The 22876-nt window shown below is 45.9% G+C and overlaps 1 protein-coding gene across 7 annotated transcripts in view; it reads left to right on the forward strand.

The window, feature by feature from the left end:
- Positions 1-22876, forward strand: part of KAZN (kazrin, periplakin interacting protein) — a 94407-nt gene that overhangs the window by 57285 nt on the left and 14246 nt on the right. For 2 of the 7 annotated variants that reach the window (XM_032968132.2, XM_076072976.1), the window contains exons 8-16: positions 9394-9514; positions 10332-10489; positions 11796-11906; positions 13114-13232; positions 13693-13837; positions 14081-14176; positions 14594-14695; positions 15102-15271; positions 20342-20368. In XM_032968132.2, coding sequence (XP_032824023.2) covers positions 9394-9514; positions 10332-10489; positions 11796-11906; positions 13114-13232; positions 13693-13837; positions 14081-14176; positions 14594-14695; positions 15102-15271; positions 20342-20368 — 1049 coding nt within the window. Of the gene's footprint in view, positions 1-9393; positions 9515-10331; positions 10490-11795; positions 11907-13113; positions 13233-13692; positions 13838-14080; positions 14177-14593; positions 14696-15101; positions 15272-20341; positions 20369-22755 lie in introns of all 7 variants that reach the window. The other 5 variants (XM_032968134.2, XM_032968133.2, XM_032968138.2 and 2 more) reach the window with 5 other exon arrangements.

Raw genomic sequence — 22876 nt, forward strand, 5'->3', positions numbered from 1 at the left:
ACTTCCATTAGTGCCAAACATAGCGTTCTTTCTTTCAGTACCGTATTACAAATGCTGCCAATACTCTGAAAATGTTTATTGTTAGATACCGTCACCGTGGATACCGTCACGTCTGGGTTTGATGCCGTGTTGCACGTGCGTGGCTCCCTGGACATGAGTTCCCACGCTGCACTAGAACCCCCCCCCCCCCACCACCCCTCCAGTGCTGTACTTTTTCTGGATCTTTGTTGGTGTCCTCAGCGTCTTCCTGTAACCTCACGTTAGCAGTTCCCACAAGTCCATGCACAGGTGTGCAGAGAAGGCATTGGTGTGAGTACTTAGTGCCCGATCTCCCCACTTCCTGTCCCATATCTCTTTACCCATAGTGCATCACTTAATTTTTGCACTCACGAGGAGTGGGAGCCTAGGGGCTTAATTAAGCCATGCCCAATATACAAAATATAGATTAAAGAGGCCAAATTGGGTAGGATATTATGACAGAATAGAGCCGGGAGCATATTTGGAGCAAAATCTGTATATACTTTCTCCTTTTTCCCCCTTTTGTATACTTTTAAAGTAAAATTGCTATCTCTCGGCTGCTCTAATTAAGTGTTTGTCTGTAGCCATTTTAGAAATAACTAAATAAATACTCTGATGTTGGCGAAACGCTGTTCGAAGTGTTGTAAATGCAACGCAGAGCTCATGATAAGGGACACCCTCGAGCAATGCTTTGCTTGTCTGGGTTTCATACACGATTTGTCTCCTTTGTTGCAACAAGCTGCTCCCTCTTGAAAGATGAGAGTGGAGGCACCGCTTCACCAACTTGTGGGGCTGCGTTCTACCCTCTGAGTCGTTGAGTCGAGTCTCAGGCTATACCGCCACAGCGGGGGTCCCAGGTAGCGATCGCAGTGCATCATGGGAGCGTGCCCGGGGTTAGATGGCGATTCCCGCCAGTGATGCTCACTGGCGGGAATCGCCATCTTGCAGCGATCGAACACTCAGTCGCCATGGCAACATACGCGTCATTGTAGTCGCGCGCAGGCAGCACGAGGGATCAAGCTCAGATCGATCCAGCATGTGGCATCGACCACCGTGGGCAATTCTGCGCATGAGACCTCTGCGGTGGGACCTTATGTCTCTGCTGGGATCCCAAACACAGCAGCCTCGATCAGAGGGTGAAGATTGCCAGTCAGGCTACTGACAGCTTGCCATGGTAAACGAGCCCTTCAAACGCGCAGGGGGCTCTTTCCCTGGGGGATGCAGCCCCGGACTTGATGTTGAAAACCAACGCCAGTGCGTGGGGCTGGGACGCCCACTTGCACAGAATTCCGGTGCAGGGCAAATGGCCTCCTCGCACGAAGGGGAAGATCAACTTTCTCCAGCTCTGTGCCATTTACCTCGCCATGTGGCACTTTAATGAGCAGTCCTATCGGAAATCCTTCCTGACCCGGTGCAGCAACACATTATCTGTCAGGAGTCCCCATGGTTCCACTACTGCACTGATGGAGGCAGAAGAACTGCTGTACTGGGCCGTGTCATGACAGAAGTTTCCGCAGGCTGGGATGGAAAATGTCGTATTGGACACACTAAGCCGAGGATGACTTGCCCCGGAGAGTGGACTCTCAACTCCGGGGTATTTGAACAGCTGCAATGGAAGGTTATACCAATGGACGTTAACCTCTGCACATCCTCGCCAGTATCCAGTATCCATCACTCCGGTATCCATCACTCCTGTATCCATCACTCCGGTATCCATCACTCCTGTATCCATCACTCCTGTATCCATCACTCCTGTATCCATCACTCCTGTATTCATCACTCTGGTATCCGTCACTCTGGTATGTCAATCCGGCATCTGGTATCCGGTATCTGTCACTGGTATTCGGTATCCGTCACTCTGGTGTTCGTCGCTCCGGTATTCAGTATCCGTCACTCCGTGGATCTGCGGTTCGTGCTCTAACAAGACCGTCATTTGAGCCAATGACCAGGATTTCGGAGCGCCTGTTGAAGCTGAAGGTTCTCTTTCTGGTTTCCATTATGTCAGTCAGGAGGATCGAGGAGCTTCAGGTGCTGTTGGCTAATCCTCTAAACCATGGACTTCCTTCCTTGCCGATAGTGTGGTGTTGAGGATTTCTCCTAAATTCTTGCCGAACGTCACATTCACCTTTTGTTTGCAGCAGGAACTGCACCTGCCCACCTAAATGCCACTGCCGTTTGCCTCTGGCAGGCAAATGGAATTGCATTCACTGGATGTAGTTCGACTGTGAAGCTTCTACCTTTAGAGAACTGCCGATTGGCAAAAGTCACCCTACCACAAAGACTCTGCACACATTCCCGTGACCCTGCAGATGCTGCAACTGTAAGATTTAAAGAAGATGCCGTGGATACCGATAATAATGGACAAAAAAAAGTTATCCCAAGGTACTGAAGTCTAATTTCTAGCACTGTGATACTTCTGTGTGTTCAGATACACACGCTTATGTGGAACCCATAAAGTAATCTAGTTGTATATATAAAACAATACAAGGTAGAAAAATAATACATAGGCATGGATTGTGTAAAACTTCCCAGCACGTGATGGTTCTCAATAGTTTTTAAGTAGCAATAACGATCTTGTGTTCCAAACCGCACAGCGATGTCGAATGGTGCCTGATGGTATGATATGACATCACATATTGGGGGAAGAGGCGAGTACATGCCATGTGACATCTTCTTACATTGCCACGTGTAATGATGGCAAAGCGTTTGCCAGGAAATAGAAATCCCTCGAGCTCTGCTTTCTCGTTGCCAAGTTTTGGACAACGGTTTGATCCATTTGGCTGCTATTCTCTAGATGAAGTGCCTAACAACACACCCAAACTTAAAAGTTTCAATTTTATTGGATCCTCTTTACTACAGTTACCATTACTGCACCATTACAGACAGATTAACAGGGCAAATATATGAATGATTTCAACTGTAATTGGAAAGGATTCAAAAGATGGCCATAAGTTACATTTATGGAAATTTCCACGTAAATTTAAGGCCATTTAGAAGTAGCAGTGTGAGATCACAACGCGCAATCACCCAACTTTGGGTGGAGAATGGCTCATAACTTGTATGATAAGTGTCAAAGGATGCCAGGCAGCTTGGGTGGCTGCTTTGTATTGCACCCACCTGGTGTGGAACAGATGCATTGCTGATCCCCTTATCTCACCACAACTTGTCGGTGGTTGCTGAGTGTGGTGATCGTCGTGGATTTTGATGCTGAACTCAAACTGAGTTTTTATACGAGCCATTGACACTATTGAGTCTTGCCAACAAAAGGGAACGCATTTACTCAAGATGCAGTATAAGGATGGTGAGCCCATCTCTGGGAACGTTTAAACAGTGGCGGGCTGTGTATTTTACACCCAGGCCTTCAGTGCTGTCCTCCCACAATTAAACCGCCTTCGAATAACCTCCCCATGTCACTTGGGCTATAGACTATTGTCATTTGACGTAACCACCCCATATTCACAGTGATAGTAACCTTTATTGAATGGAATAAAGTGATTTAACACGAAGCTCAACGCCTATGAGAGTTACAATACACTAATTGCAGAGACATGAATACATCGTGACTGAAACCATCAACGATATTCCACTATTACGCATTATGACAGGATGCTGCATCACAAATAGTTCAGTTAGCTAACTGGCCCTCCGATCACGCCACGCGAAAAATTATGATGTAGGCGGCGAGGCCAGCTAGAAGGCTCTGGCGTGTCAAAGAACACAGCGAACAAGGCAAACTCGAAATCTGATTGGTTAAAGAATATGACAATCAACAACATCGTTTTCAAATTTTGATTTAAAGCTTTCGTGACTGCAGTAATTCATATTCTTAGTTTTTTCGGTAAAGTCACGTTGAAGAGAAACAACAAAATAATAAAATATATATAAAACAATAAAAAATTCTCACGACGTTTCGACCATAACTCAAACGGTCATCTTCAGGTGTGTTGGTTTGCATAAATGTATTTTTAAACGGCGCTAACGTTTTTTTATAAATAAATAAATGCGCCGTTTAAAAATAAATGTATGCAAACCAACACACCTGAAGATGACCGTTTGAGTTATGGTCGAAACGTCGTGAGAACATCGTTTTAATTTGATTCAACAGCAGAGGGGATTCACTCGACATTCTGAAGGCCTCGGGGTAGATTTTTCCCCCGGAGAGGCGGAGACAGCACGGGTGGAAAATCTGATTGGATAAAAACTCTAATTTATTAGCTGCACTGGAAGCAGCGCAACTGAGGGAGAGAGTAGCAATGAAATGATGTTAATAGACTGATGGGAACGAAATTTGTAAAATACATATTGCATTAATGAAAAGATATATTAAATTATACAAATATAATTTTCTGATTCTGACAATCTCGAGGCCAAGCAGAGAAGACCTTGTTGGCCTTCACGGCCCGCCTCGGCATTTAAAAGAGATGTGACTTCGCTTTCAGGGTGTGAGCTCTGCTTGTCCCATGAAAGGGTCCTTGCTTATACTCATCTGCCAGTTACTCAGCATTGGTTCAAGCAGACACACACGGTGTTTTGCAAGTGCATAACGTCACCAGCATTGTTTCAATACAAGCAAACTTGGACAAATGCTGGTGAACTGCCAGATGTTTAGAGGCAAGGACCCTTCTCTTACATACGAGACCTGGTTCGTTGCTAAGTGATATAATAAACAGCACAAAATAATCATGAGCGTCGTGCATAATGTAAGTCACAATAAATCTTCAGACATTACGCCTTCGTGACATATCTGCCCCTCCTCAGCACGTCTCACGCGTTGCCGCATGCGTGCACGTTGTGGGCTGCAGATGGCAGTGTAGCAGCATCTGTTGCACTCGAATTCTTTGCTCCCACATCTCTGCATATTCCCCACCTTCAACCTGCACTGATCAGCGTGGGAAGCCCCTCATCCAGTAGTGTATTGACAGAAGGCTGTGCACTGTACACATGGACGTGTACAGTGTAATACATTGGAAAGGATGAGTTGCAGCCTAAACAAATACATGTAAAATCTAAGATTCTTCTTTCAAAGTTCACATCCAAACAGTTATGCTTGAATGCAACACATCACGTTTTCAAGTATTTTTTTGTTTAACCAGGTGAAAACTGAAGAGACAAGACTGGTCTCATAATACAAGTTTTTGGATGATATTGGTCGCGAAAGCTTATGTGTTAAAAAGGCGAGTCTCATTTGCAAGAATGACCTGGAGTGTGAGTTATCCAAATAACTACCTGGACAACCAATTTATCATGCAAAGGTTATTTCCTTATTGGATACTGCTTTGTGTTTAGTATCATTCTAGCATTTTGCATTTTCAAAGTGTGTAGCTTAAAATTACTTTAGAAAGAAAAAACATTCTTTGTTGTCTTGTAGTTTGTGTTGAATAGTAAACTGTCGTGATTTATTTGACAGTTGTATTTTATCACTGCTGTATTTTACAATTGACCTTATTGATGCTTGACGGCACCAACTGCTTTCAAGGCATCATCACGTAACACATCAGAGTCCTCAAACCAACAACAGGCCCTATCTTATTCTATGTTGGTGAATTGTAGCAGCAAGCACGGAATTGGAGCCAGGGGAGATGAAGGCTCAGGGGCGGCAGCAGCAGCGATGGTTGAGGAGGAATCCTTCACCGGTGACACTACCAGGAGAGACAACTGTGGCCTGGGCCTGCAGCTGACCTCATCGCTGGACTTTGTGTCGGCTGGTCACTTCTGGTGCCCCCTGCCCATCGTTCTTCTGGACACGCCTCTTTCCTTGGGCCTTCTGGACATCCCTCTACGGCAGGGCCTTCAAAGTTCACCTTCCTGTGGACCTGACCTTCGGGACACCTCTTCCCTTTTCACATCGCTCCCGGTGTCTCCTTGCACATCTTTTTGACTGGAACATTGAACCAATGGTTGACTTTCTGCACAGGGTAGGATTTTTTGTTGTAAATATATTGGCTTCAGCAGCTATGGAGTCAATAAGTGGATATATGTTACAAGGTGTCGTCTACATCTCTGCCAATTTGCCCGCTCCTCTTTGAAAGCCTGAGTGTTTTCAGCTGCTCTTTCAAGTTACTGAGCCACGTTTATTTTGTATAAGTCCATCACATGACAGTAATCGCAAAGCAACCGTCTAATATTTTGTTTTTCTTGCTGACAACTTCCTTGACCACTGGTGTTTTATTGGTGCGGATGAGCTGATATATAAGCGTACTCGTTTGATGAGACTCAAAATGCACTTCTGTGGGAGTGAAATGGGTAAAGCTGTTTCTGGTTGAGTTTACCATTGCTCTAGGTTACTAATATGTTCACTACTTAGCATGTTCTCCTGGGTTTATACAATACCGCTGATGAAACTGTGCTCCCTAGAGTGTTAATAATGCTCACTTTTAATGAGCACATTACATTTCTAAGCACAAGACGTTCCATCTGTGTCGAATGCACAAGACCCCAATATTTGGTTATTATGGTCTGAAGGGGTTTTCCATTTATTCCGGTTTAACTAAATTAGTAAGCACACTATATTTAACAGTGTAGGCTTTTGCAACCAACTTTATTAAATGGCTGTGTCGGGTGAAGGAGGGTTTAAACACACACATCCGACCCAAAATTCAACAATGAATCAGGCACCCAATATGCATACAATATCTGGTCCCCCACAAAAAGAGGTCAACAATGATTTACACGTCCCATCAGCTGCATAGGCTACTGTGGGTGCATCATTTTAGCAGTATCGGTTCAAAATAATAAACTGGATCGGATTTTACATTTCGTGTCTTATTAGCAGTCAGGCATATTTGAACGAATACTGGTGAACTGCCAGATGCTTAGAGACAAGGACCCTCTCTTTTAGACATGGATGTTAGTTTGACACTAAACTATATATGACACAAAATAATTGTGAATGTCCTTTTGGAGTGTATTTCGAACGATATATTATTATAAAAAATATATTTCGTTAATTATATTCTCCAAAATGTCACTAATGATAATTATGTATTGGTACTTACATCCAATTTGCTCCCAAGTAGGTGTACGAGAGGACTGTTAAGCTGGGATCAAAACAAATGGAGTGCTGTGCAAAAGTAAAGAAAAAGTTAGACTTCCAAGTTGGACCAATTTCGTGTTACGTGGCCCACTTAAAATTCAACCAAATACTGGAGAAAGGTTCGCAGCCTTTGAACTACTCTACTTGTAGAATAAACCTCACACGTTTCTTAACACTGCATAATGCAATCATCCGGTGTGAACTGTGATCCACATAAACACCGGTGCTTTCCATTGGGGATAATGATCACATTTACTACCATTGCAAAACTTTCTACAAAGGCTGCACATCCATATAAAAAAGTTGTGCGGTCCCTTCTTGATAACATTAAACATCAAATTAAGAGTTCTGTGCTTGTGTGTTTACTTCAAGGTTGGGGTGTGATGCATGATTAATACCGTGGGTGGGTTTAGGATAAATGCCTCGTGCTGTCTACCTCGCAGTGGATGTTAAAGGTCCCGTTGTGTTATTCGAAGAAGAGTGGGCCATTGTGGGCTGGTGTCATGGTCCAAATTTACCAAATTGTAAAATTACACTGCAGAAATATACTTGATGAGGAAACACCTCACAAATCATCGCCTTCGGCTGTGATAACGTAGCAGCACCCTCCTGGGTCTCAGCCTCAGCCCTGGTTGGCCGTTTGGATGTCAGCCGTTAAACCCCATTTCATTGGGATGCCATGGTCGGGGTGACTTCCAGATGGATGTGCTGTTAATGCTATCACGTGACCCACATGAGTGAGTGCAATGTGATCGGTGGAAAAGCTTTTTTCCCACACCCAGCTTTTCCAAAGCTTCTTTTTACGTATGCATATTGAATTTTTCTCACCATACGTAGCTGACCCTGTTAATCGGAGGTGCTTCTGTTGAAATGCTTCAGCTTACTGACACGAGGCACAAAATAAATAAACAGACAATACTCTTTCCACATCTGTTCCTCCACACTAAAGTGTTTTGTGAATGGAGTGAGACCACCGCGGGTATGGAGCGATGAGATCAGCTTCCGCAGGAGGGAGATGGATTGTGGGGAGTGCTTCATGCAGCAGTGACTGATGCTGGCTGCTGACTTAAAAAAAAAAATCCAACGTGAATATTTCTGCATTGACTTGGGAGCCCTGCAGGTGACATTGCAGTGAGCCTGTGTGTCAATACCGGCGAGCTGTCCATGTGAAGCCCATTACAGTGAATGCAATAACATCTTAATGTGGATTCATATATCTATATCTACGTCTACACTTCATGTCAAGGTGGCGTGCATAACAGTGGGACATGTTCATCATGGGGAATACTTATACGGTGTGTATGTATACACGGTGTGTATGTATTGTATTATTACATATACTGTATTGTTGAGAGGAGAGACAAGTCAGTCCTTGGCAGAGGAGAAGAGGAAGGCTTTGAGTCTTGCCTTGAACAGGGGCAGGGAGTTGGCGCAGGGGGCTGGGGAGGTAGAGTTGAGATCACGGGGGCAGCAGAGGGAAAGGAGCAAATGGACAGTCGTTGGTGTATAACCATCACAATGAATGTGGGCTAGATATCGATGTGTAGTCCAGCAATGAACACTGTGAGGTCCTGATCTTGGAATGCAATCAGTGAAACCGACATTGTTGATTGTCGCAAGGCTCATCTCCATTGCTCAGGCGCTTTGTGTAAATACGGCCTTTGCAGCCTCAACTTGAATGACCAAGTTAGGGGCCATCCATTTAGTACGTACGCATGGAGGGGTGAGGGGGGGTTAACCTAAATGCGTACGCTTGCTTATGGGGGGTCTACTGAAATATTTACGTACGCATAGGAAACGGGGGGGTGGGGGGGGTGAAGCCTCGATAATTAATAAGTTGTCGACATTGGCCTTCAAATGAGGCACGGTTCAGTTTATTCAGCTGTCAGACAAGTACCTACTAAATGGATGGCCCTTACGTGAAAATACCATCAATTACCATCATCATCACTATCATCACAATCCCCACAATACAATATCATCACTATCAGCATCACCACCATCGGCACCACGGCAATCATCACCAATTCTACCAGAGACACGAATTGAGTACACCTCTGTGGTACAGACACTTGAGTTTAATTTCCTTTTGATCCATGTTAATATGTTTTTTTATAAGACTAAATGAAAGTGAGGTGCACTATGAACCTGGCGAACCGAGTTTGATTCCCGGCCACGGATAACAATACTACCGTATTTGCTACATGTGTGTCAATTAACACTAAAAGTTTGCAAATTAGATGTTTCGTCTCAATATTTTAATTTTAAAAACCCATCGTTGAGTAAACGCTGTGATTGTTCTGGTGGCCGTGGCTGGAACCACGTGTTGTTGTTCACTGTAGTCTCTGGAGGAGCTAAATGGACTGGGGCCAGGCCGGGATAAGGAGAAGAAACGTCTGAGCACATTCTCCATGATTCTGGGCAAAGGACGCAGCCGCAAGTCGGAGCCCTATCACCACGAAGGTACCGGCGCCACCCGGCGCCCGCACACACCCAGCCTCGGCCAGCGGTCGGCAGTCGCAGTGGCAGATACGAAGTGACAATAAAAAAAAACAGACTAAGTGCCTCGTTCACGTCTGTCTCTCCGCACGAAAAATGAAAGTTTTTTTGACATCTCATCAGCCACATGGCCTTCTGGGAGTGCATGATTTCAGCATGGGTTTAATACAAGCAATCTCTGGACTGGTTTTGACTTTCAGTGACTCATCAGCAGGGTCAGCCTCGCTTGAACCAATGCGGGCGAACTGCCAGACGTTTATAGGAAGGGACCCTCGCTGGGTCCTCGTGGGCAGTCGCACTTTATCGAGTCCCCATGGGGGAGGTAGAACAGCCATCATTTGCGGAGTCCTACTCGGTTTAGTGTGCAAGATCTAAATCTTTTAACAATAAAATAAGGCTATGCATATGCAGATAGGCACTGTTCATATATGGACTCGGCCAGGTGGCTCCGTAGGAGAGTTAGCGGCTCGCAGACGGAAGGTTGCGGTTTCATATCCTGGTTGAGGGTTGGCTCAGCTCTAAACTCCCTCCAGCATCAATACAATATGTGATTTTGTGGGGAAGATAACAGGGGTTGTCCTCTGGATAGCCTCGTCTCCACCATAGGAATGTGGAACTTTTAACCACTGGCTCAGGGCTGTAAATAGGAGATGAGCACCGACTCGATGTTCACTTGAGTAGGGAATCCCTTTGACTGTATCCCAACAGCTAGACGTGACTGAGCGACTATGCAGTAGCGATCGATGTTGCTCTGACTGCTGCATGGTCGCTGTCTGCACAGTGATGACCCCGCAGTCGAGTCCAGCTCACGGGCTGCTTCCTCTGGCGCACCCCGAGGCCGTTCTCCTCCCCCCGTGTACTGGGACACTCCCCGGAGCGCTGGGGGGGGCATCCGCTGGAGATCCCGTGACTAAGCTGCAGCAGGCCGAGGCTGCCCGGGTACGGAGATTGTATCCACAGTAAACTCCCCCCCCACCATGATTGTTTTCAGTGACCTCATCCGATTATCTCACTCCATAATCTCACTCCATGACAACATTCCATGTTGATTCTACAGATTCGTTTTTCAGTAACAAGAATTTTTCTTTTTATAATTTTGCATCAAATTCTAAACACAGTTCATCACAGATTCCCTCCCATTGTCTTATTTTACAAGCTCTTATAATAACTTTAATCAATTAAATAAACGTGTTTGCACTTACCTATTATAACTTTGAGAGTTGTTTGCCAGCTGCTTGACATTTTAGGCCTCTGTGCTTAGCAACTGTGTTCAAACATAAAAGACCCAGCACATTTGGCAAGGTAGAACTCCCACGGCACAGAGCGGTGTGCCATTTCAGGCAGCTCGGCACAACATACAACCGGCGTCATGGTCCTCATCGCCAAATGAGAAAAATGAGCGGAAAGTGATTCGCTTGGGACGATGCACAGCACAATCATCGCGCCCTCTTAGCGTCCTGATGCCCACTCACAGGCCACTCTTCGTTGCCTTGTGCCACATAAGGACAGCTGCGATCAGGGGGCCCGCTTGGCTAAAAATAAAACTATAATCTGAGCCGCGAATGTAGGGTTTATTTGTGCGCCACACTCACATGCGATTCCTGCTACCATCTAGTGGCAATATCTGGAAAAAAATATTGGACGTAAGGACAAACCATAATGAACCTCACGCAATATGAAATTTTCAAATTCACAGAATTAATGTTAAAAGTGGCTGGCTGCTGGGTGACGTGCATTTGAACAACCCATGGCTGTGCGACGTTTAAGCTACGCGCTGGTGTACGTGCAGCAATGCTGTTAGATGAGAGGCCTGGTGGCCCGGTGGTTCAGCAATAGAGCGAGTGGCTCGCAATCATAAGGTTGCAAGTTCATATCCTGGTTAGAGATTAATTTGGCCCATCATCCTTCCAGGATCGATAAAAATAGGTTCCAAATTGTGCGTAAGTCAACAGTGGTTGTCCTATCGATAGATCTGCCACCACCATCGTCACCGCTAAGCCATCAATTGGACCATTTTGAATGTTTCTCCAGGTATTGTGAGCCATTGCCCCAAGCCAGGCCTCCTGGATAGGCATAAGAATGAGGAATTTCCGGCAATGGCTCAGGGCTGTAAACGGGAGATGAGCACCTCCTCAATGCTTATTTGACAGTGGAGTGGTGGGCCAGTGAAGTGCTGATTGCAATTGACCTTGGCCCTACAGCATCACCTGGTTTAGGATCTCAACATTGGTGTGTGGTCCCACAGGTGACAGCCATGTCTCGCTGGAAGTCGGACACCATCCTGGCATGGCTGGAGCTCAACATGTCCATGCCTATGTACGGAAAACACTGCCGGGAGAACATAAAGAGTGGCAAGGTAGACACGGCAAGAACCACACCGGCACGTGCTTGCAGCGTAGCGATTCATAATCACCCTGGCACCCCGCGGCCCGCCGTACAGTCATTCAGTTGATACACAGACGAATGGGAAGGGCGATTGGCAGAGGAGCTTTAGACACAAACTGCCGCTGAACTTTTAATATGCTGCTCGATTTTCAATAAAAATTTTAATCGCCCCACATAAATATTGCCTGAAGTGAATTAGATTAGATCAGGCGTGCATTTACAATTAGAGGAGTAACAGACAATGAATTGGACATCGGGGATCATGTTTTTAAAGGATTGTGATTATTACTCAACACATCGCATTGTCTCTCACTTGCGATATATTCTGCAAACCACCTCTGATTTTTCTTGAGGACGCTACAAGAGATGCACGTCAGATACTGTGGGGGAGGAGAAGGTGGCAAGCAGTAAAAATTCACTAACCTGCCCCTGTATAAAGCAAACGTGGGCACACGCGCGTTCTGCACGAGTGAGGTGTCATTGATTTCTGACCTCGTGAAACACTTTCATACATGCACGTCTAAGTACGTGTTAGAAGACACGAGTAATTACGCGTGTTTGCATATTCTAATTTTTTAAATGCTCATGCGCACATGGATACGCACCATGTAGCTCAGCTGTGGCGTGTGTGCCACTTGTTGCAGAGATTCGTGGCTTGAATTCGGCAGGCCACCCTGGTTATACTATGGTGCTGCCTATTTGCCATTTAATATTGCGCATCGCCTGCTTCACAGTGGACGTTAAAGGTCCCATGACGTCATTAAAAAACATTAGGCCATGGGTGCTGCCATCATGGTCCACATTTTTTTCATTTCACCGCAAATTACAAATTGCTTGATTGGGAAACACAGCAATCGCGAACCTGAAAACTTAGCAGGACCCTCCTGAAAGTAGTCTTGAGACTCAGTGAGGCTTTCCTAGTTCAACAAGCGTAATAACAAGCACTTGTATGTGTGTATGTCCAGACACATTCACATGCAAGCGAGTGAACGTGTAGTTTTATGTGGAGACATGAGCCCACAAATTGACTCGGACTTGCGTGCACCGACAGGTCCCCAGTCACGCAGGCTCGGCGTCCATGAGCTGCGTGTATTTTATTGGCTACTTCCTGCCACCACTTGTCACCGGCCATCACTTGTTGCTCGCTTCCTCTCAGCGATGCCTCTCATTGCCGGCAGGTTCTGCTGGGGCTGTCCGATGAGGAGCTGGAGAAGGCACTGGGGGTCGCTAATCCTCTGCACAAGCGCAAGTTGCGTCTCGCTATCGAAGACTATCGGCAGGCGGAGCAGGATAGCAGGTGTTGAATCACAGTTGCTCTAGTCCTGATTTAGCTCCCTTTGTCTCTTATACTCATTACATCTTCCAGTGTGTCCAAACTGCTCGTAATTTATAATAAGAAATAATCATGGACTGGTTTCGACATTCAGTGTCTGATCGGCAGTCAGGCTTGCTTGAACCAATGCTGATGAACTGCGAGATTTTTGCATCAGATCAAACAGGCTTGACTGCTGCTAAGACGCTGAGTGTAAAAATTAGTCCAGGTCCAGAGATTACTTGTATTTAACCACTGCTGCTAAAATTATGCTTTGCCAGAAGGCGGTGTGGCTGATGGGATGTGTAAAAAACCTTTTTTTGGAGGGACAGATATGGGAGGAAGCAATTTTTATATTTTTCTTCTGCACGTAGTTGTGTGTCCGTGCACGTGCCGTGCTTGTGCATGCTATCATTCTCTCCCTGCTGGTATTGGTGGGCCCCAGCCGGTGCTGTCTGTCGCGAGCGTCCGAGTTGGACCACCACTGGGTGGCCAAGACGTGGCTGCGGGACGTGGGGCTGCCCCAGTACGCGCAGGTCTTCCACTCCCAGCTGGTCGACGGGCGTGTGCTGGGATCCTTGGGCCGCAAGGTAGAAGCCCTCTGTGTTTTGTGAATTTGTGACCAAAAATGTTTTACTGAAAACATGAAACTTTAACTTTGGGCAAAATAACCAAATGTACCCATCACAAATCCTGCAGTTGTCTGAAAATCACTTGGTTCTGGGGTTAAGTCAAGCCATTGACATGGTCGAGCAGTAGAAACTCCGACTGAGATTAAATACATGTCATGGGGGCATTTCACACACGTTGCCTGTTTGTTGCTCTTGTTTTAGGAGCTGGAAAAGCTGCTGGGAGTCACATCTAAGTTCCATCAGACAAGCATTTTGCACGCGATCGAGCTTCTGCGAAGCGTGGCCTTCGATCGCGAGGCAAGTGCCTCCTCCTCCTCCACCAGTCCACACTGACCCTCCTTGCTCAACTCACCCAACACCTGCCCTGCTCATCGCCACTGCCAGTCGGGGCGGTGACATGGCTGAGAGGCAGCGCATTCACTGCCTGTTGCAGAGGTTCATAGGTCGAATCTGGATGGCTGCCCTGGTTAATACTGTGGTGCGTATTAACTCTAAAGTATTACACGCTGTCTGCTTGACAGTGGACTCTCAAGGTCCTGTGACACTTTGTGTTCCGGTGCCACTTGCGATCATCGCCCTCTATTGCAGGACCCTCCTGAACAAGAGTCTTGAGACTCGGTGAGGCTTTCCTTCGTAAACAAGCGCATCAAGATAACAGCCACATGTGCAACCGGATGGTGTCTTATTGGCCTCGATATGCGGTGGCTCTTGCAGGAGCTGAGTCGGCGCCGCCAGCTATGTGAGGTGCGGGATGTGGACACGGTGGTGTGGACAAACCAGCGGGTCATGCAGTGGGTCCGCAATGTCGACCTGAAGGTGAGCGATACACTCACCAAAATCTAAACCATCAGTGCTACCATACAGAGCGCAGATGTGGCCTAAGTTCAAATATTGTCCCATTTTCGGTGTAAAATCTTCCCCATGTCAAAAGATGGGAGAAAAAGCACCAGCTGCTCAACTGGTGGGGCCGTGAGGCTGCTCACAGCCTCCGCAGCCCCAATTCGGCAGCTGGCGCTAGTGCGGGCCAATCTCCCTCTATTGAGCAGCATGCCGCTTCAGAGGATCTCCAGTTAGAGACACACGCGGAAGAGTAGAGCAGATGGCGACACCAATCATCAAAAAACAGTTTTTACCAGGTACAAAACCCAATGTTTGCCCACTCGCGCATTTGCCTGCTCGTGTTGAAATTGAGCAGACGCGTCCGTCTCCCCACCCTCACCAGCAGGAGTTTTCTGAGCACCTGGTGAGCAGCGGTGTCCACGGGGCGCTGCTCGTGCTGGAGGGCAGCTTCACGGCCGAGGGCTTGGCGGCCATGCTGAAAATTCCGCATAACAACGCCTTCCTGAGGCGACACCTGGCCTCCGAACTCGCTGTCATAGTCGACCCCAGCAGGTGGGTCCCAGCCTGGCTTGAACCGCAAGCGTGACGCACGACCGCCTGTCGGATCGCTGGAAGGCAGCAAGCCAATGCATGGATGCGCAAATCCGCAGCGGCGCTGTGCAGCGCAACGCGTGGCGGTGCCACGTGGTGCCGTCGGCCCGTCGTTGCTTCGCTGCGGCTCGCTGTCCTCGCATCTTGCGGCGTCGCGAGTTGGCATTTGTGCGTTTTGTAGAGTGCCGTGGATTAGCGATGTGCTTTGTTCTCCTAATGTGTGATGTGGGGTGTTGAAAAATGAATGCACTTGAAACTCGCTTCCCTGCACTGGTAAAGGACACTTGGCATGATTAACCTTACTAGTCTGATATAGAGTGAGGGAAAAAAGTATTTAATCCCCTGCTGATTTTGTACATTTGCCCACTGACAAAGAAATGATCAGTCTATAATTTTAATGGTAGGTTTATTTGAACAGTGAGAGACACAATAACAACAAAAAAATCCAGAAAAACGCATGTCAAAAATGTTATAAATTGATTTGCATTTTAATGAGGGAAATAAGTATTTGACCCCCTCTCAATCAGAAAGATTTCTGGCTCCCAGGTGTCTTTTATACAGGTAACGAGCTGAGATTAGGAGCACACTCTTAAAGGGAGTGCTCCTAATCTCAGCTTGTTACCTGTATAAAAGACACCTGTCCACAGAAGCAATCAATCAGATTCCAAACTCTCCACCATGGCCAAGACCAAAGAGCTCTCCAAGGATGTCAGGGACAAGATTGTAGACCTACACAAGGCTGGAATGGGCTGCAAGACCATTGCCAAGCAGCTTGGTGAGAAGGTGACAACAGTTGGTGCGAATATTCGCAAATGGAAGAAACACAAAAGAACTGTCAATCTCACTCGGCCTGGGGCTCCATGCAAGATCTCACCTCGTGGAGTTGCAATGATCATGAGAATGGTGAGGAATCAGCCCAGAACTACACGGAGGTATCTTGTCATTGATCTCAAGGCAGCTGGGCACATAGTCACCAAGAAAACAATTGGTAATACACTACGCCGTGAAGGACTGAAATCCTGCAGCACCCACAAGGTTCCCCTGCTCAAGACAGCACATTTACATGCCCGTCTGAAGTTTGCCAATAAACATCTGAATGATTCAGAGGACAACTGGGTGAAAGTGTTGTGGTCAGATGACACCAAAATGGAGCTCTTTGGCATCAACTCAACTCGCCATGTTTGGAGGAGGAGGAATGCTGCCTATGACCCCAAGAACACAATCCCCACCGTCAAACATGGAGGTGGAAACATTATGCTTTGGGGGTGTTTTTCTGCTAAGGGGACAGGACAACTTCACCGCATCAAAGGGACGATGGACGGGGCCATGTACCGTCAAATCTTGGGTGAGAACCTCCTTCTCTCAGCCAGGGCATTGAAAATGGGTCATGGATGGGTATTCCAGCATGACAATGACCCAAAACACACGGCCAAGGCAACAAAGGAGTGGCTCAATAAGAAGCACATTAAGGTCCTGGAGTGGCCTAGCCAGTCTCCAGACCTTAATCCCATAGAAAATCTGTGGAGGGAGCTGAAGGTTCGAGTTGCCAAACGTCAGCCTCGAAACCTTAATGACTTGGAGAAGATCTGCAAAGAGGAGTGGGACAAAATCTCTCCTGAGATGTGTGCAAACCTGGTGGCCAACTACAAGAAACGTCTGACCTCTGTGATTGCCAACAAGGGTTTTTGCCACCAAGTACTAAGTCATGTTTTGCACAGGGGTCAAATACTTATTTCCCTCATTAAAATGCAAATCAATTTATAATTTTTGACATGCGTTTTTCTGGATTTTTGTGTTGTTATTCTGTCTCTCACTGTTCAAATAAACCTACCATTAAAATTATAGACTGATCATTTCTTTGTCAGTGGGCAAACGTACAAAATCAGCAGGGGATCAAATAATTGTTTCCCTCACTGTAGGTCACACATACTGTATTTGCTGCTCTAGCCATCCAAAGGCTATCAAACGAAGACCGATATTTATGATTTCGTTTCTATAGAAAGATTATCACTTATGGAATCTTGCTGAGGATGGCCAGTTAAATGTGGTCTGTTTTTATTGTGTATTTAGAATGTTAGTGGGTGATAGGTGATAGGTTTATGAATTGTGAATATGAAGGGTGTTTACTTGGAATAAAATAAAATCGTCAGCTGAAAGGCCTTCTAGTAGGCGCCGTGGGTAACACTTGTGCCTCACAGCGAGATTCCCGACTTAGGCGTAGAGTTTTGTATGTATGTATGTAGAGTTTTGTATGTATGTATGTAGAGTTATGTATGTATGTAGAGTTTTATGTTCTCCAGTGTTCTGCATGACCTCTGCTCTAGGTTATCTGGTTTCCTCCCATTGTATAAGAACACATTGTAACTCTATTGGTTAAACATCTCAGAGGTTAAATAATTCCCAGAAAATTACTTGGGTAATGTTGTTCAGTGCTGCCACGCCACTCTCACCTCGTGCTGCCAATGGGAAGATGTTTTGTGGTCTCCACAGTCCGTTCTTCTGGCTGCTGCTGCCGCCTTTGGCCCACATGTCCCCTTCCTGCTCCACCGTCGGCTGTTGCTGCTATTTATATGTGTTATTATTACTACTACTACTACTCTTGTTTACCAAGAAAAGCCTCACTGAAAATGACTCGCAATTAGAAGTTTGTGAGTTCAAATCCTGGTTGAGGTTTGACTCAGCCAACCATCCTTCTAGGGTGGATGAAACAGGAACCGCTTTGTAAAAAAGTCAGCAGCAGTTGTCATATGGAGAGACTCACCACTATGGAGAGCAGGAAATCACTTTCACTTTTTAAGTGTAAAGGTATTTTATTGAGTGTTTAGTTTTTCTCATTTTTGCAGTTGTACATATGAAGTACCTTGCCTTTTACTGCAGTGTCCTCAACTTTGTAATTGGATGATATTCCTTTTCTTTCCAATGGCATTTGAAAAAGCAACAAGCTACAATTGTACTTTTAATTTTATCAGCCATTCTGCAGCATCGGAGATAGCTAAGTGGAATCCGCTTGTTCCACCAGAATACGTGGCATGTAATGGGCAATCATCACCACATTTGCAGTTTGGTGAGCCCGTGATCTTCAATTTATGAAGGAAATATGCACACCGTGTCCACTTGTTGTTGGGACGCGGTTGAGAGCTGTTCCCACTGTCGCCGGAGCAGCAGAGAGAAACCCAGAGGGCTCTTCCTCGCTTCTTCGGTGCCTTTCTTGTTTGGGAATCCGCTTTTCCCCACATCTCATGCGATTAGGTGGCACTGGGATCCGTTTCGGCCGACAGAAGAGTTGAGGCGCGAGTCCACAACGGACGTCTCCACCTTAGACGAGGGGGAGGGTGGTGGGGATTCGCTGTCGATGTGCAGAGGGAGATCCCTCAGTGTTGCAACATCCTCTGAGATGTTCAATGGCGGGATGCTCGCGAGTACTGGCAGCCACTGCAATGGCGTAGATGTTAGCGAGCCACCCACCGCACACTGCGCAGCGTTGAGTGTCAATGAGCACGATGGGAGAGCTGCTGCATCAGACACGCGTAGCGCAGTGTTCTATCATAGAATGGAGCATGGCCTGTGTTGATGTCCGAAGGGTCCCAGCGTCAAATCCCTAGGGAACCCCTGACAGCTTTTGGATGATATTGACCCTTGATTTTGTCTTTTCTGCTGGTGGATTCGAGGTGACGGCAATAGCCCACAGTCAAGTCGAGAGTGATTCTGAGGTGATGGCCAAGGGGGGCTGTGAGAGAATTTGACCTTGAGTGGGCTTCAGGCTTCAATGTTGCTAAAATGCGAAGGAGGCTGCTCCAATAACTAATTTGCATGGGACGTTTTTGTCAGTATCAAAGTAGGAAAAATAAGAATAGGTTTTACCCGTCACGTCATAAAACAGGTGTTAACATCTGTTTAACACGTAGGCTTTCGCGACCAATATCATCCATAATAGAGGTTTTTGGGTTAAATCGCGTAAATATATAAATGTGTCGTTAAAACCCGCCACCACCCTACACAGCCAACTAGTAAGGGTTGTCACATAAACAGAGCATGCCAATTCGTCACTAGTACAGCACACTGGTGTGTTGGAGAGCCAAGCCACAACATTTACAATCTGAGTACGACGTTTCGCCAGTGTGTGGTTAATACAAACTTGATTCCTTGAAAAAGGTTTAATCTATTTGGTGTTTGAACATATTAACACCTAATTTATTGCCAGAAAGGGTAAAACCTATTCTTATGACTTAAAGCTTTCGTGACTGCAGGAATTCATATTCTTGAGTCTTTCGGTAAAGTCACATAGATCGGTTCAAAGAAAATAAAAATAACAGAGAACTGCGACGTTTCGATCGCAACACAAGTGGTCGTCTTCAGGAAGATTTGCAACACAAGTGGTCGTCTTCAGGAAGATTTGCAACACAAGTGGTCGTCTTCAGGAAGACGACCACTTGCGTTGCGACCGAATCGCTTGCGTTGCGACCGAATCACTTGCGTTGCGACCGAAACGTCGTTGTTTTCTGTTATTTTTTCTTTGAACCTATCTACGTGACTTTACGAAAGACCCAAGAATATACCTATTCTTGTTTTTCATAATTAATTTGCAAATCTTATCCTTGACAATGTGTTTGCAAATAATTTTCTTCCAGATCTAATCAAGAAAAAGCAGTTTCATAAATAAAAAGCATGATGAGAAACCAAAATGTACTCAAATGATGACTTGTAAAAACAATAGCGAACAAACATCGATATAGCACTTCCACCGTCCCCACTTGGGAACAAATGAGGGCACATTGCTCAGTCCACCTCAGGTCTATCACAATGTCACTTCCTGCCACATGGACACAGATGCTAATTTGCCAGACTGTCCAGACCAAAGCCAATCATGTGGCAACCCGAGAAGTTATGATTTCTATAAATCAAAATTGAAACTAAACGTTTACAAACGTGTTAATGATGCAAGTCAGTGTAGTGTTTTAGTGTTTCATCATTCAGCACGTCTGGTGCTTTCCATTGTTCTCATACGTGTCTTTTTCTGTCTCCCTCCTTTAGTAAGCTTCCTAAACCCACCTTTAGGATGTAAGTACCTCTGCCTCTGCTTTCCTGAGATGTCACAGCATGCGGACAGCTTACACTCTGGCCTTTAAGAACCACATGTGCATGCGTTGCTCTTCCCTCTCACTAATATGTTGTCAGCGGTGCTCCGTTGCTCTGCTGCAGAATTGGCATTTTGTTTCACAAACAACACCAAATGGTATCAAGCACGCTCTCCACCTGCAAATAGTGTGCATTAGCCTGTGCTGAACATAACATAAGTGGCATTATGCAGCACTTCCATCCCCTGTGACTCTTTCTGTTTGTCTTCCTGTGGCCTGTTCAGAGTGCAATATGACAGACGACCAGGCACCTGCGAGGGCTTTCCGCACACCCATGCACACTCGTCTGTACTGACACAGACATGCATTATTGTTCACAACTCCACACCGTTATTAAGAATCCGACTGATATAATTACGTCCAGATCACTTACAGAGTCTATATATGTGGGGGCCACACACAATCTGTCCATTAATACAAAGCACCACTGGGCCTGAAGCAGCCTAGAGTTTAAAAGGCAAATGTGATGCCAGAAAGGCGTCATGAGCCAGACGATTGTTGGTGCTGCCATTGTACAATCTGCTGCTGTCATGCATCTTCTTCTAAACCAAAATATAATTCGATGAAACTCAACATATTCGTCGATCACACAGCCCTAAAAGGAAAATATATACACTAGGCGTGTATTTCGAGCAATGGCTTTTTTCATAGCACACGCATAAAACAATTGTTTCATGAGATCGGCTGCTCGGATAATAGTATAAACGATTGTGTACAGCAGAGTGGATCACTGCATAGAAGCTGAGTGTACACCACATGCTACGATGTGAACGAAGATGATTGTACAGTGACCGTCGTTGTATGTTTATATTACACCCTCGACCCATGCTTAGACCTGGTTTGTGTGCCATCATCATCATCGAGTTCTTGGTCTCTCACCGATGATTATATTAATACATAGATCTAAGATATGGCTGGTTAATTCCACACTAAGTACTAATTTGCCTTATGGTTATTGAATTGTTTTATACAATATGTAAATGTTTGACCATTACATTTTTGTGGTAAGGGCATATACTTCCTTTAATCCGCTTCATAATAGGTTTAGAGAGTTTCAAGAGGACCTACATGTCTTGGTCAAGATCTCAGCCGACATGACCATCAAGAGGCCAACGCTTTGGTTTGTTGTTTATGCCTGCCACGTCCTTAATCCCCTGCTGTTCATTAAGGGCCTTGATGATGGTGACTAGAAAAAAAACCTCGGTAGACTTTAATAATCAAAACCATCTGTCAATTCAGTACCACGGGAATTGGTGCTGCTGCCCACTTCTGCCTTGTTGGGCGTGTGACATCCCATCCCTGAGAGAGCTGTGATTGGAGCGATGCAACAGGGAGTCACCGAGTAGCAGTTTGTCCAGTGGTATCTCTGCATTCCATGGCAGTGTTTAGGGGTGGACATGCCCAACAAACGTTTTGAAAACACAGAACTTGGTAGAATTCTCACACTGTAGAATTCCCTTCCATCATCTCCATTTCCCAGCTCTTACAGCCGGCGGCGAGTTGTTAACTACCTCGCCTGGTATAAAGGAGGTCGTTGGTTCTATCTCCACCTTGACGCTTCTATTTGGAGTTTGCGCGTCTCTCTCTCTGTGGTTTCGTGGATTTTTCTTTGGGTCCTCCGGTTTTCCCTCCACATTTAGAAACACGCGTTTAGAGTATTTGGCTGATATACATTTCCACATAATAAGCCACTTCGTTGATTTATCATTTGTGGCCAGGTCGCTTCTAAAAAAAAAGCTATATAGATCAGTGGGCCTTACCTGGTAAAATAAAAAAAAATAGTTTAGTTTACATTAACCTTGCTCAATTCAAGAAACACGTGGCACCCTTGTCTGTTACAACGTTGATAGTGCTGTTTGTTGCTGACCGCTTAACGTTTTGGAAATTGGGCCTGTGTGCAGCAGCTGTGTTTAAAATACGCTGTCTCGATGCCCCCAACTAAAAATACTGGTGGTTTATTATCTTGCAGGAGGTAAAAGCACAGAGTTGGTGGGAAAATTTATTATTTCCAACTCTTCGTGGGATTACATGAATGTTGAGTGTAGAGTTAATGTGACAATGTTTTAATGTGTAAACCAGTTGTTCCCAACATATGGTTTGTGAACACGTGGTCCGGAAGGCCCTTGTGTTGCAGCTCATATGATTTAGAGTCGTTTTGATGTCGGTGATGGTGCCTGGTGGTGAGGGTGGACGGTGGTTCGCGGGTCCAGAAAGTTGAGCACCGCTGGTGGACAACGCAGCTGCACAAAGCCCTGGCTTATTCGCGTGACATATCGTGGCGTGCACTTGTGTTTGTGCGTGGGGCTGCAGCTTTGGCTTTGACAAGGCACGGGAGCGCGAGACCAAGCAGGTTGTGTCTCGCCGTGGCTCAGACACGCAGCCCTTCCTGCGCAGTCACAACGGCAAGGCTAGCGAGCGCCGCAGTTTGAGA

The sequence above is a fragment of the Petromyzon marinus genome, chromosome 39 (assembly GCF_048934315.1).
Source record: "Petromyzon marinus isolate PM22_M1 ecotype Great Lakes invasive population chromosome 39, UKy_Petmar_22M1.pri1.0, whole genome shotgun sequence".
NCBI classification, from domain to species: domain Eukaryota; kingdom Metazoa; phylum Chordata; class Hyperoartia; order Petromyzontiformes; family Petromyzontidae; genus Petromyzon; species Petromyzon marinus.